Below are 12,262 nucleotides of genomic sequence, written 5' to 3' on the forward strand. Positions count from 1 at the left end.
TTTATAGTAAAACAGAAGGATATGTTTAACAGTAATCCAGGTAAAACTTTAGACTTGTTGGAACATAACTTGGGCTTCTTTCCTCCCCAGACGTACTCGGGTCTGTTCTGCGTGGTGGTGAATCCCTACAAGATGCTGCCAATATACTCGGAAAAGATCATTGAGATGTACAAGGGCAAGAAACGCCACGAAGTGCCACCACACATCTACTCTATCACGGACAACGCCTACAGGAACATGTTGCAGGGTAACCCTTGTTTGACTATCATTCAGATTCCAGAAAAACTCCCCATTTATGTCAAAAAATACAAATCTCATTTGTCCCAGTTTATTGAAACGGTTCTGTTCTATAATATTTTTCTGCATATAAGCTTCCTGCCAAAGTTTGCTGGAATTTTGGCCCATTCCTCCTGATAGAGCAGGTGTAACCAAGCCAAGTTTGTGGATCGTGTTGTCCTTAAACCACTTTGTAATTATATTGGCAGCACACCAAGGCTCATTGTCCATTTGAAATTTCCTAGCTGAGGTCTTAAGATGTTGCTTCAATATTCCCACAAAATGTCCTTTCCTCATGATGCCGTCTATTTTGCGAAGTGCACCAGTCCCTCCTGCAGCAAAATACCCCCGCAGCATAATCCTGCCACCCCCATGCTTTGCAGTTGGAATGTTGCTCTTAGGCTTGCAAGCTTATTCCTCTAAATATAAAATTAATCATTATGGCCAAACTCTTCAGTTTTAGTTTCATCAGAACGAAAACATGTTGTTTATGTTTCTGGAGTAGTGGCTTCTTCCTTGCTGAGTGGCATGGTTGTTTGGTAGGAAAAATCCTTTTGTGTCCCACCATTACGAACAGAGACGTGGAGTTTACTTAAACCCACTGGGATTTCAGCTGGAACTGTGTGTTTTGGTCAGATGAGGCTAAGACTGAGCTTTTTAAGCAACAAACACTCTAGGTGGTTTTGCTGTGAAACAAAGGATGAACATGTGGAAAAGCACCTCATGCCCACAGTGAAGTATGGTGGAGGATCTCTGATACTGTGGGTTATCTGCAACGTAGCGAAATGTTAGAAGACTAAGTGCTGACCTGTTAGCAAAAAAGGAAAAATACAAATCAATATTATTATTATTAACAGCAGGGTACTCAATTAGTGTGACAACGGTGATTTTCATAGACACAATTTTTCCTTAATGTGGCATTGTGAAATTCTGCTACTGCAATAAAAGTTTGATTTACTTTAAGATAGTATTTCTGTATATGAACCTGCCCCCTTATAGAGGAAGTCCATGTCAGGCATTTGTTTCCAACTTGTAATAAATAACGAGCAACACAAGTGTTTTTTGGAAAACCACCAGCCACGGTCACATTTTCATCTGATGTTACTGAGTTTGAGGTGAAAAGTAAAAATGTAGTGTAGTCGAAGCCTTAAGAAACTAAAAATCTGTACATTTGCCTTTCAGGGCTTCCATAGACCTTTGACTGTTTAAGCCATCATCTGCAGGTGTTTGAAATAGTTTATGAAACCCAACATGGAAGATATAGTTTAGACTGGTCTGTTAATCCTGTGGAAACTACCTATTATTCCTGACAGAACAATCCCATCTTCCAACAATAGCTCTAACCTTCTCAGCAGTGTGGAAATATAGAAACTTCCTAAAACTGCACGAGTAGATGGATGTACTCAGCTTCCAGATGAGTGAGGAGTGTTGGCCGTGAACAGACCTGACTGAAGCCTCGGAGCGTGCCGACCTCAAACTACCTCCGAACTTTCCATTCGGCCCCAGAACAGCCATACATGGAGCAGTCAGCCCAGATCACAGTGACAGAGCCCTGCATCCACCTACTATATTTAGACTGATGGAGACATATCTTAGAGCTGTTTACTTTCACATTAGATAAAAAAAAGGTTCGCCTCAGAGTTCAGGTCAACCTCACAGTATCTTCTCTCTCGCTCTTCACAGATCGTGAGGATCAGTCTATTCTCTGCACGTGAGTCAAAACACGCCATTTGAGTACAAATCATCACTTTAAGTAGGCAGTGCACAATCGCATGATATAAGGAAGAGTTAACCCTTAAGATTAAAATGTTTTTAGTCCTGTCAGTCATAAAACCTACAAATGTTTATTATATATTAAGAAAAAAGAAAAATATTATTTACGTCTGAGAAACTACACTTAGAAAATAAATATTATTAGTATGAAAAATAAAGATGAACAGATATTCAGATGTTTGTTGCCTATTACAGAGTGAAAGACAGTTTTTCCATCCCATTTTTCCAATTAGTGGTGAGTCTGGAGCCGGGAAGACGGAAAACACCAAGAAGGTGATTCAGTACCTCGCCGTCGTCGCCTCGTCACATAAAGGCAAGAAGGACGTCAACCCTGTGAGTAGGAATTTCATGAAAAAGCTTGAAGAAAAGAAAAATACATTTTTGATTCTTGCATATTCTTTGAGTTTTATGTTACTCTCGGACAGTTTAAATCTGAGAAATGTCTGCATTTTCGGCTGCTGCACTCTTCAGAATATTGTTTCAGGGAAGCTTTTCCCACTCTGTAATGTTTCTCCCAATACTTCAAGACTTTCCAGCTGTCATTTTGTCCTATTCTGTGCAGCTGTTCACCCTGATGACTTGCATCAAGGAGGTCCAGGGTTTAAATTGCGTCTGCGGCCTTCCTGTTCTCCATGAATATGCATGGGTGGCCCGGATTACTACCGCGGTCCAAAAACAAACATGTTAGGTTATTTATCTTTTCTGCATAAAATTTCCACTCTGTCATAGAGTGGAAATTGTTCGAATTGGTATGTTTGAGTAGGACAACCTCAGCAGAAAGGAGAAAAAATTGAGGAGAGGAGATAGCTCAGGACAGGATACAAGCCAAACAGCATTTGTAGACAAGGTGGAGGATCATGACGATGCTCCATGTCATAAAGCTAAAATCACCTCAAACTGGTTTCTTGAACATGAAGAGTTCACTGAACTCCAGGGGCCTCCACAGTCAAAAGATCCTAATCCAGCCAAGCATCTTTGGGATGTGGTGGAACAGGAGATTCTGGTTATGGGATGTTCAATTGATCAGTCTGCAACTGTGTGATGCTATCATGTCAATATGGACCAACATGTTTCGGACACCTTGTTGATTCTTTTTGACAAAGAATTAAGTTGTTTCTACAGGCAATCCCTAAACGGTACTGTCAAGTTTACCTATATAAACTGGTTACTGAGTGTATTAAATACATTTTATCATTATCCCCTAAACAGGTTTGCTTCCCAAAACCTCTGGCTCACTCCTTGTCCTACATTTCCGAATAATTTTGGCGATGTGATGCAGCCTGAAATTCAGGAATGAATGGATATTATCAATGAGAAGTGGCTGAATGTTTGCTTTTCATATCACGCCCTTTATTGATTTAAATCCAGTTTAATATTTTATTGTGCAATAGATTGTTGACTCTAACCTATGAATGTTGCATCCATCTGAACGTGTTAAAGTATAAATTTAAAGTATAAATAAAGGAAATATTTTACTGTACATGACAGGAATCGGTTGCTGCAGCTGTGGCCAAGGTGAGAAGGTTTTTTCTTCCTCCTGCTGCAGCTGCTGGGGCTTTTGGTTTTCTTTTGCACCCATCTGAATGAGAAAAAATGGCAAAAAGAAATAAGTTAGAGTTCATATTACCTCATAAATCCTCCATAACACTAGCTGACAGTTACAGTCATGTTTTATTAAAAAGTGAGTTTTCTGACTGAGGATTCATTGCTGCTTGATCTCTAGCCTTCTCTGCTTCGCTGTTTCACAAGTTACTTTTTGAGGAAAGAAAATCTGAATTAGTTGAAGAAAAAATAACCCGCAGACCGTTAAAAACAACAGAAACATTCTTAATTACTTGTTTTTCTGACTCATCCTGCAGCAGCAGTCAGGATCTCTGGCCTATGTGAGTAAAAACCTGTTTCGTCCTCCTCTGTGTTTAGTTTGGACGAGTCTTATGCATGATATTGGACTAAACAACAGTAATCCATTAAATAATGTCTGACCTGTTTATGGACTCCAGGGGGAGCTGGAAAAGCAGCTGCTGCAGGCTAATCCCATCCTGGAGGCCTTTGGCAACGCCAAGACAATCAAGAACGACAACTCGTCCAGATTTGTAAGTCTATGCTAAATTCAGACACAAAAATGCAGACATGTAAGAAAAGAAAGTATACCTTGTTTTATGTAAACGTACATTTGCAAAGTTGCATCTGAAAGGAGTGCAAGACCTCTGGAAGAATTTTCTTTGGAAAGATGAGACCAACGGAGAGATGTTTGTCCATGTTTTCTGGATCTATGTTTGGAGAAACCCAAAAGCAGCACATCAGCACCAACATTTCACACCAGCTGTCAAGCACGGTGGTGGAGGGCTAGTGCCTTGGGCTTGTTTTGCAGCCACAGGTCCTGGACACCTCACAGTGGACCATGAGCTTCATAGAGCTTTTCAGAAATGAATATCAGCAAACCTCAATGAATTGAGGAACATTCCAAAATACCTTCACAACAGAGTGAGAGACATAAAGTCAGACAGAAAACGAGAGTTTTTGCTTGCTCTGGGTGCACTTGTTTTTCCCACAAAGTTTTGAATTTCGTGTAACTTAAAGTTAGATTTAAATAATTTTAGAGGATAGATGAAGGTGCATTTTCTTCTACTTTAACCTAAGAGACATTCGAGGAACCACCGTGATGTTTCACAGGTCTGCTGTCCTTCCACAGGGGAAATTCATCAAACTTAACTTTGACGTGACTGGCTTCCTTGTCGGGGCAAACATTGACACCTGTATCCTTTTTCAGAAAAGTTTTCCCACCTTCTTCTTCCTAAATCAACCGATGTAAAGATTATCTGCTTAACTCCATCCAAATTGAACAGATCTGCTGGAGAAGTCACGCTGCATTCGACAAGGGAACACAGAGAGAGCCTTTCACATCTTCTACTACATGGTGGCTGGAGCAAAAGACAAGATGAGGGGTGAGAGGATCAGAGTTTAGAGTAAAATAAAAACATTTGTGAATGTTTCACTTGCTACAAGATCAGATGAAGATAAGTTTCCTCCGGTCCCTAAAATGTTTCTCTTTAAGAAGAAGCTCCTCGTTTCCTTGCTCTGCAGCAATGGCGGCGAAGGTCGATCATATCTGGGTTCCTGGATAATAACTCTATAGATTTGTGTTCTTGTAGAGGAGCTGCTGTTGGAGGACTTCAACAGCTACCGCTTCCTGATAGCGGGTAACGTGGAGATTCCCGGTCAGCAGGATGATGAGCTTTTTGACGAGACTCTGGAAGCAATGGAGATCATGGGCTTTACAGATGAGGAGAGATTAGGTACTTATAGACATCCTGAAAACCATTTCTGTTGTTTGGTTTAATGTTTCATGGTAATTACTGCAATAATTTAGCTGCTTTTTTAATTGTTGTATTTTTGAGCTCTGTATCTGAAAATGTAAGTCAGTGAGTGGGTGGGTGGGTGGATGGATGGATGGATGGGAGGGTGGATGGGTGGATGGATGGGTAGGTGGGTGGGTGGATGGATGGGAGGGTGGATGGATGATGGATGGATGGATGGGTGGATGGGTGGGTGAATGGATGGGAGGGTGGATGGATGGATGGATGGATGGATGGATGGATGGATGGATGGATGGATGGGTGGATGGGTGGGTGGGTGGGTGGATGGATGGATGGATGGGAGGGTGGATGGGTGGATGGATGGGTGGGTGGGTGGATGGATGGGAGGGTGGATGGATGGATGGATGGATGGATGGGTGGATGGGTGGGTGGGTGGATGGATGGATGGATGGATGGATGGATGGGTGGATGGGTGGGTGGGTGGGTGGATAGATGGGAGGGTGGATGGATGGATGGATGGATGGATGGATGGATGGATGGATGGATGGATGGATGGATGGATGGATGGATGGGTTGATGGGTGGGTGGGTGGGTGGATGGATGGATGGGAGGGTGGATGGGTGGGTGGGTGGATGGGTGGGTGGGTGGATGGATGGATGGGTGGGTGGATTGGTGGATGGATGGATGGGTGGGTGGGTGGATGGATGGGTGGGTTGATGGATGGATGGATGGATGGATGGATGGATGGATGGACGGACGGACGGATGGATGGGTGGGTGGGTTGGTGGATGGATGGATGGACGGACGGACGGATGGTTGGGTGGGTGGGTTGGTGGATGGATGGATGGGTGGGTGGATTGGTGGATGGATGGATGGGTGGGTGGATGGATGGGTGGGTTGATGGATGGATGGATGGATGGATGGATGGATGGATGGACGGACGGACGGATGGATGGGTGGGTGGATTGGTGGATGGATGGATGGGTGGGTGGATAGATGGGTGGGTTGATGGATGGATGGATGGATGGATGGATGGATGGATGGACGGACGGACGGATGGATGGGTGGGTGGGTTGGTGGATGGATGGATGGGTGGGTGGATTGGTGGATGGATGGATGGGTGGGTGGATAGATGGGTGGGTTGATGGATGGATGGATGGATGGATGGATGGATGGATGGACGGACGGACGGATGGTTGGGTGGATGGACGGACGGACGGATGGATGGGTGGGTGGGTTGGTGGATGGATGGATGGGTGGGTGGATGGATGGGTGGGTGGATGGATGGGTGGGTTGGTGGATGGATGGATGGGTGGGTGGATGGATGGATGGATGGATGGGTGGGTGGGTGGATGGGTGGGTTGGTGGATGGATGGGTGGGTTGGTGGATGGATGGATGGGTGGGTGGATGGATGGATGGATGGGTTGGTGGGTGGATGGATGGGTGGATGGATGGATGGATGGATGGATGGATGGACGGACGGACGGATGGGTGGGTTGGTGGATGGATGGATGGATGGATGGGTGGGTGGATGGATGGGTGGGTTGGTGGATGGATGGAGGGGTGGGTGGGTGGATGGATGAGTGGGTGGGTGGATGGATGGATGGATGGATGGGTGGGTGGATGGATGGGTGGGTTGGTGGATGGATGGATGGGTGGGTGGATGTATAGGAATTGTTCTAAAAACAATATAAATCATATTTTAAAAGAAGAAACCAGGGTTTAAACTGTTAGAATAATTATAAAGGTATTTTAACCTGCAGGCATGTTGAAGGTGGTGTCCACTGTTCTCCAGCTGGGAAACATCAAGTTTGAGAAGGAGAGGAACAGCGAGCAGGCCACCATGCCTGAAAACACGGGTAACCATTAAAACACTCCAATACCAGATCTGTGAGGAAACCCTGTAGCTTCTCTGACACCTTCTTCCATTTCAACCACAGCGGCACAGAAGGTGTGCCACCTGCAGGGCATCAACGTGACCGACTTCACCCGCGCCATCCTCACACCCAGAATCAAAGTGGGGAGGGAGGTGGTGCAGAAGGCCCAGACCAAACAGCAGGTTCTGAACAGGAGACAACCATGCACCATTTCACATAATTTGATTCAAACTATTTTTTTAAAATTGTCCATCACCTTCAGGCCGATTTTGCCGTGGAGGCTCTGGCTAAGGCCATGTACGAGCGCTTGTTCCGCTGGATCCTCGCTAGAGTCAACAAGACGCTGGACAAGAGCAAGAGACAGTCGTCGTCCTTCCTGGGAATCCTGGACATTGCTGGCTTTGAGATTTTTGAGGTGAATTCTTCCTGAAGAACGTGGCTTATTTGTTGGTTTCACCAGATTTCTGTTTTTTTTTTTCTGACATTCAGAGTTTCTCCTTCAGGACAACTCGTTCGAGCAGCTCTGCATCAACTACACCAACGAGCGGCTGCAGCAGCTCTTCAACCACACCATGTTCATCCTGGAGCAGGAGGAGTACAAGAGAGAGGGAATAGAGTGGAACTTCATCGACTTTGGCCTGGACCTGCAGCCCTGCATCGAGCTCATTGAGAGGCCGGTGAGCGCATCTGCAAGCATGCTGTCACTCCATGAGCTTCATGGTATTCAGAAGATGCTTAGTCCTCTGCAGGTTTTCACATAAAAAATTAACACAGAGCTTTTCAGTCTGCAGACAAGGACACAGATTTATTAAGACCTCCTCATTCTCCCAGAAACGTCTTTATGAATTAAATTCCACATAATTTTCTGCTACAAAAAGCTGGAGTGATATTAGACCAAAAGTAAAGGTGTTCTCTGTCAGTGATATCTTTATGTTCCAACGTTTTCCAGAACAATCCCCCAGGCATCCTGGCACTGCTGGATGAGGAGTGCTGGTTCCCGAAGGCCACCGATCAGTCGTTCGTGGACAAGCTTCTGAACACCCACACAGGTCACGTGAAGTTCTCTAAACCCAAACAACACAAGGATAAACTGATGTTCACGGTGCTGCACTACGCTGGAAAGGTAACCCTGACCCACTCCTCATTTCTTTATATTCTCCCTCCAATCAGCTAGATGTTCCTGGAACCTTCTACACCTCAGGTGTCTCCAGTCCTCTAGGAGTACTACTGTACATCTTTTAGATGTTTCTCTGCTTCATCCCAACTGGTTCAAATTAATAGGTCATCAGTAGCACTCTGTAGGGCTTGGCTACATGGTGTGGTGGCTATTTAGACATTAGATTGGGTTGTGTTAGACCAGGGACACATCTAAAAACTGCAGGACTAGAGGTTGACACCCCTGCCACAGTGGTCTTGATCAACAGTTCTCTATGCTTCCTGAAGGTCTTTTAGAGCTTTTCTCTGCAGATTTGGGTTGATGTTTACACATTTCCAGCCAATGCATTAGCTTTAAAAGCACATTTATTACTATTGTCAAAATTGTTGTAGAACCGAAATGATTTTGGTTCATCGCTCCTCTCTTTAAAAAAGACCTCAAAATATGAGTCTCAGTTGGTAAAAATCTGCTATGACATTCAGTAAAGATAAAAGATAAACTCCTGGAAGAAAATGTGTAAAATTCACATCTTTTCACCAAATGAGTTTAGAAACTCCTCCATGAACACCATCCAACGCTGTAGACACAAGAATTTACACTCGTGTCTTTCAGGGGGTTCTACCGTTAATACTTCAAGATTTCTATTACAGCTCATAGTTTTTGGACAGAAGCTACCGGTGACTGTATCTTCTAGATCAGGGGACACAGGCGACTTTCAAACAAACGCGCCAGAAGGTGGCGCTAATAGAAGAAACTCTCAGAATTCTGATGGGTTTTATTTCGGTACACTGCATAAATACATTTAATATCGATATTGACTCAAATTGTCCTTCCTTGTGGTAAAGAAACATGATTTTGTTGCCTGTTATTGTTGGCATGTAACGGTCCAGTTACAACCAGCCAGTTGGTTCGGGCTCAAGTTGGTGAGAAAGCAGCAGAAGTCTAAGGAAGACCTTCAGAAGACTTGGAAAACTACTTTAAAATATTACATGCTTTTATGCCCACCTAGAAGCACAATATTACGAAATAAGAGCTCAACACCTCTCCCTTGTCATTTTAAGACAGAAACACCCCATTACCAAGTTACTGAGACATTACCAGTTTTCTTTATCTGCAGAACGTCTACTTTCTACTTCCAGGTTGATTATAATTCAGCCAGCTGGCTGACTAAGAACATGGATCCTCTGAATGACAACGTGACGGCTCTACTCAACAACTCCTCCAGCAGCTTCATCCAGGACTTGTGGAAAGACGGTCGGACCTCCGATGAGACACATTCAAACTCCTTTAGATGCAATCTGCTGCTGTGGTAACACAATGGTACTTCTTCTCCTTCAGTGGATCGAGTGGTGGGCCTTGATACGATCACCAAAATGTCGGAGAGTTCTGTGCCCAGTTCCACCAAATCCAAAAAGGGAATGTTTCGTACGGTGGGTCAGCTGTACAAGGAGTCTTTGGGCAAACTGATGACCACGCTGCACAACACGCAGCCCAACTTCGTCCGCTGCATCATTCCCAACCACGAGAAGAGGGTGAGTGGTGGTTTTATCTGCATCTGGCTGCTGACAGGAGGCACAGTCTGTTTGTACTGTCACTGCCTGTTGCTGCGGTTCTGCAGGCCGGTAAGATGGACGCCAACCTGGTGCTGGAGCAGCTTAGGTGTAACGGAGTGCTGGAGGGCATCCGGATCTGCAGGCAGGGATTTCCGAACCGCATCGTTTTCCAGGAGTTCAGACAGAGGTAAATGGAGCATGTTTAGTGACTGTTGTTCACATTTAAAGTAGGGATGCACCAATAGGAACATTTGGGCCGATATCCGAAACTAATATAGCTGTTATGACCGATAACCGACATTCATCGATATTTACTGGTATTAAATATATTTCCCTACCCTTTCAACATTGTGAAAAAATGACCTCAACCCTGACATTGGTTCTCTGCTTCAGTTAAACACCCACAATCCTGCACTGCATCCCTATCTCTGTCACATGACCAAACAGATACCACATGACCAACCCCCCTCCTCCAGATACACAAACAGCCACAGATGGAAATAAACATTGCTTGTTAATATCAGCCCAGTTTTACTAATTTGGCTCATATTTATATGTTAAAAAATGACTAACATCGGCCTATACCGATGTTAATGCAGACATATCGTGTATCCCTAATTAAAAGGCATTATAATAATACATTGAAGTTTATGTCAAGGGGTCATCATTTGTAAAACTTTGGCAAAGCACTTTATCCCAAGACCTCACCTGTTTGCAGGTATGAGATACTGGCTGCCAGCGCCATCCCTAAAGGCTTCATGGATGGAAAGCAGGCGTGCTGTCTGATGGTGAGTTTTTATTTTACAAGCAGCAAATTAAAATGATACTAAAAAACAAGATTTTATTTACCTTCCCACCCACAGGTAAAGCACTTGGATCTGGATCCAAACCTGTATCGCATTGGTCAGAGTAAAATGTTCTTCAGAACGGGGGTTCTGGCTCAGCTGGAGGAAGAGCGAGACCTCAAACTGACCGTCGTCATCATCGCCTTCCAGGCACAAGCACGAGGCTTTTTGGGACGCAAGTAAGAGGGATATTTCAGGAATTCTGCATCCTGAAGCCATCTAGAAACTAATGCATCACACTTGTTCTTTGCAGAGCGTTTAGTAAACGACAACAACAGCTGACTGCCATGAAGGTCCTCCAGAGGAACTGTTCTTGTTACCTCAAACTGAAGAACTGGCAGTGGTGGAGGCTGTTCACGAAGGTCATCCTATGATTAGAACAGGATAATACATCAATTAGGCTTTTTCCAGGCACAAATATTAACCTTTCTTGTACCCCTGCATGCATCCTCTCCTTTGTACTTAACTAGTTTAATGGCTGTGTGTGAATCAGGTGAAGCCCCTGCTACAGGTGACCAGACAGGAGGAGGAAATGGGTCAAAAGGAGGAGGAGCTAAGGGCGGTAAGAGAGGTGGCAGCTAAGGCTGAAATTGAACTGAGGGAAATCGCCCAGAAACACACTCAGGTGAGCCAGAAGTAACATTTTACAGAGTTTTTCCAAAGTAATAAGCGTGTGTTTAAAGACAAAGGCTTCCGCTTGCAGCTGGCAGAGGAGCGATCACAGCTGGAGCTGAAGCTTCAGGCCGAAACAGAGTTGTACGCAGAGGCCGAGGAGATGAGAGTGCGTCTGGAGGCCAAGAAGCAGGAGCTGGAGGAGGTGCTGCATGAGATGGAGGCCCGGTTGGAGGAGGAGGAAGAGCGCAGCATCTCCTTGCAACAGGAGAAGAAGGACATGGAGCAGCAGCTACAGGTTTTACAAACTTTACCTACTTTTTGATGCATTTTTTTAAATCCCAAAATCCCAAATAGTTTTGTGTATTTTACACAGACAAGCACGAAGTGGCATTTATTAGTTCAGTTCATTTCACTTCCATTCAATTCATTTCAGTTCTGTTGAATTTAAGTCAGTTCAGTTCTGTTAAAGTCAGTCCTTGCCCCAGGTCAGTTCAGTTCAGGTGACATCAATTCAGTTCCGGTCAGTTGAGTTCTGTTCAGTTCTGTTCAATGCCATGCAGTTTAACTGATTCAATTCACTTCAGTTCAATTCTATTAATATCAGTCTACCTTGGCCCAACCCAGTTCAGTTCAATTCAATTCAGTTTGGCTCAATACTATTTAATGTATTTGATACTGTTCATTTCAGTTAATTAAATTCAGTGCATGTAACTCCATAGTTATAAATACATTTTAGGCTTTAGTATTGATCATCTTAGAATTTTCAAAATTAGAAAAACATCTAAATATCTGCCATTTTTATTCAGTTGTTTTATTTCCTTTTCTACTGTAAAAAGGACGTCAATAGTC

At 44.1% G+C, this 12,262-nt stretch overlaps 1 protein-coding gene across 1 annotated transcript in view; it reads left to right on the forward strand.

The window, feature by feature from the left end:
- Window positions 1–12,262, forward strand: part of LOC124862671 (myosin-11-like) — a 30,207-nt gene that overhangs the window by 6,560 nt on the left and 11,385 nt on the right. The window contains exons 4-25 of the mRNA XM_047356725.1: window positions 91–247; window positions 1,960–1,987; window positions 2,283–2,382; window positions 3,538–3,564; window positions 3,909–3,932; window positions 4,050–4,142; window positions 4,742–4,805; window positions 4,896–4,994; window positions 5,202–5,345; window positions 7,131–7,226; window positions 7,308–7,426; window positions 7,507–7,659; window positions 7,748–7,921; window positions 8,194–8,367; window positions 9,540–9,654; window positions 9,739–9,932; window positions 10,019–10,140; window positions 10,672–10,741; window positions 10,817–10,977; window positions 11,052–11,160; window positions 11,292–11,423; window positions 11,502–11,708. Of these exons, the coding sequence (XP_047212681.1) occupies window positions 91–247; window positions 1,960–1,987; window positions 2,283–2,382; window positions 3,538–3,564; window positions 3,909–3,932; window positions 4,050–4,142; window positions 4,742–4,805; window positions 4,896–4,994; window positions 5,202–5,345; window positions 7,131–7,226; window positions 7,308–7,426; window positions 7,507–7,659; window positions 7,748–7,921; window positions 8,194–8,367; window positions 9,540–9,654; window positions 9,739–9,932; window positions 10,019–10,140; window positions 10,672–10,741; window positions 10,817–10,977; window positions 11,052–11,160; window positions 11,292–11,423; window positions 11,502–11,708 (2,562 nt within the window). The remainder of the gene's footprint in view (window positions 1–90; window positions 248–1,959; window positions 1,988–2,282; window positions 2,383–3,537; window positions 3,565–3,908; window positions 3,933–4,049; window positions 4,143–4,741; window positions 4,806–4,895; window positions 4,995–5,201; window positions 5,346–7,130; window positions 7,227–7,307; window positions 7,427–7,506; window positions 7,660–7,747; window positions 7,922–8,193; window positions 8,368–9,539; window positions 9,655–9,738; window positions 9,933–10,018; window positions 10,141–10,671; window positions 10,742–10,816; window positions 10,978–11,051; window positions 11,161–11,291; window positions 11,424–11,501; window positions 11,709–12,262) is intronic.

Source organism: Girardinichthys multiradiatus, chromosome X, assembly GCF_021462225.1.
Source record: "Girardinichthys multiradiatus isolate DD_20200921_A chromosome X, DD_fGirMul_XY1, whole genome shotgun sequence".
In the NCBI taxonomy this organism is placed as follows: domain Eukaryota; kingdom Metazoa; phylum Chordata; class Actinopteri; order Cyprinodontiformes; family Goodeidae; genus Girardinichthys; species Girardinichthys multiradiatus.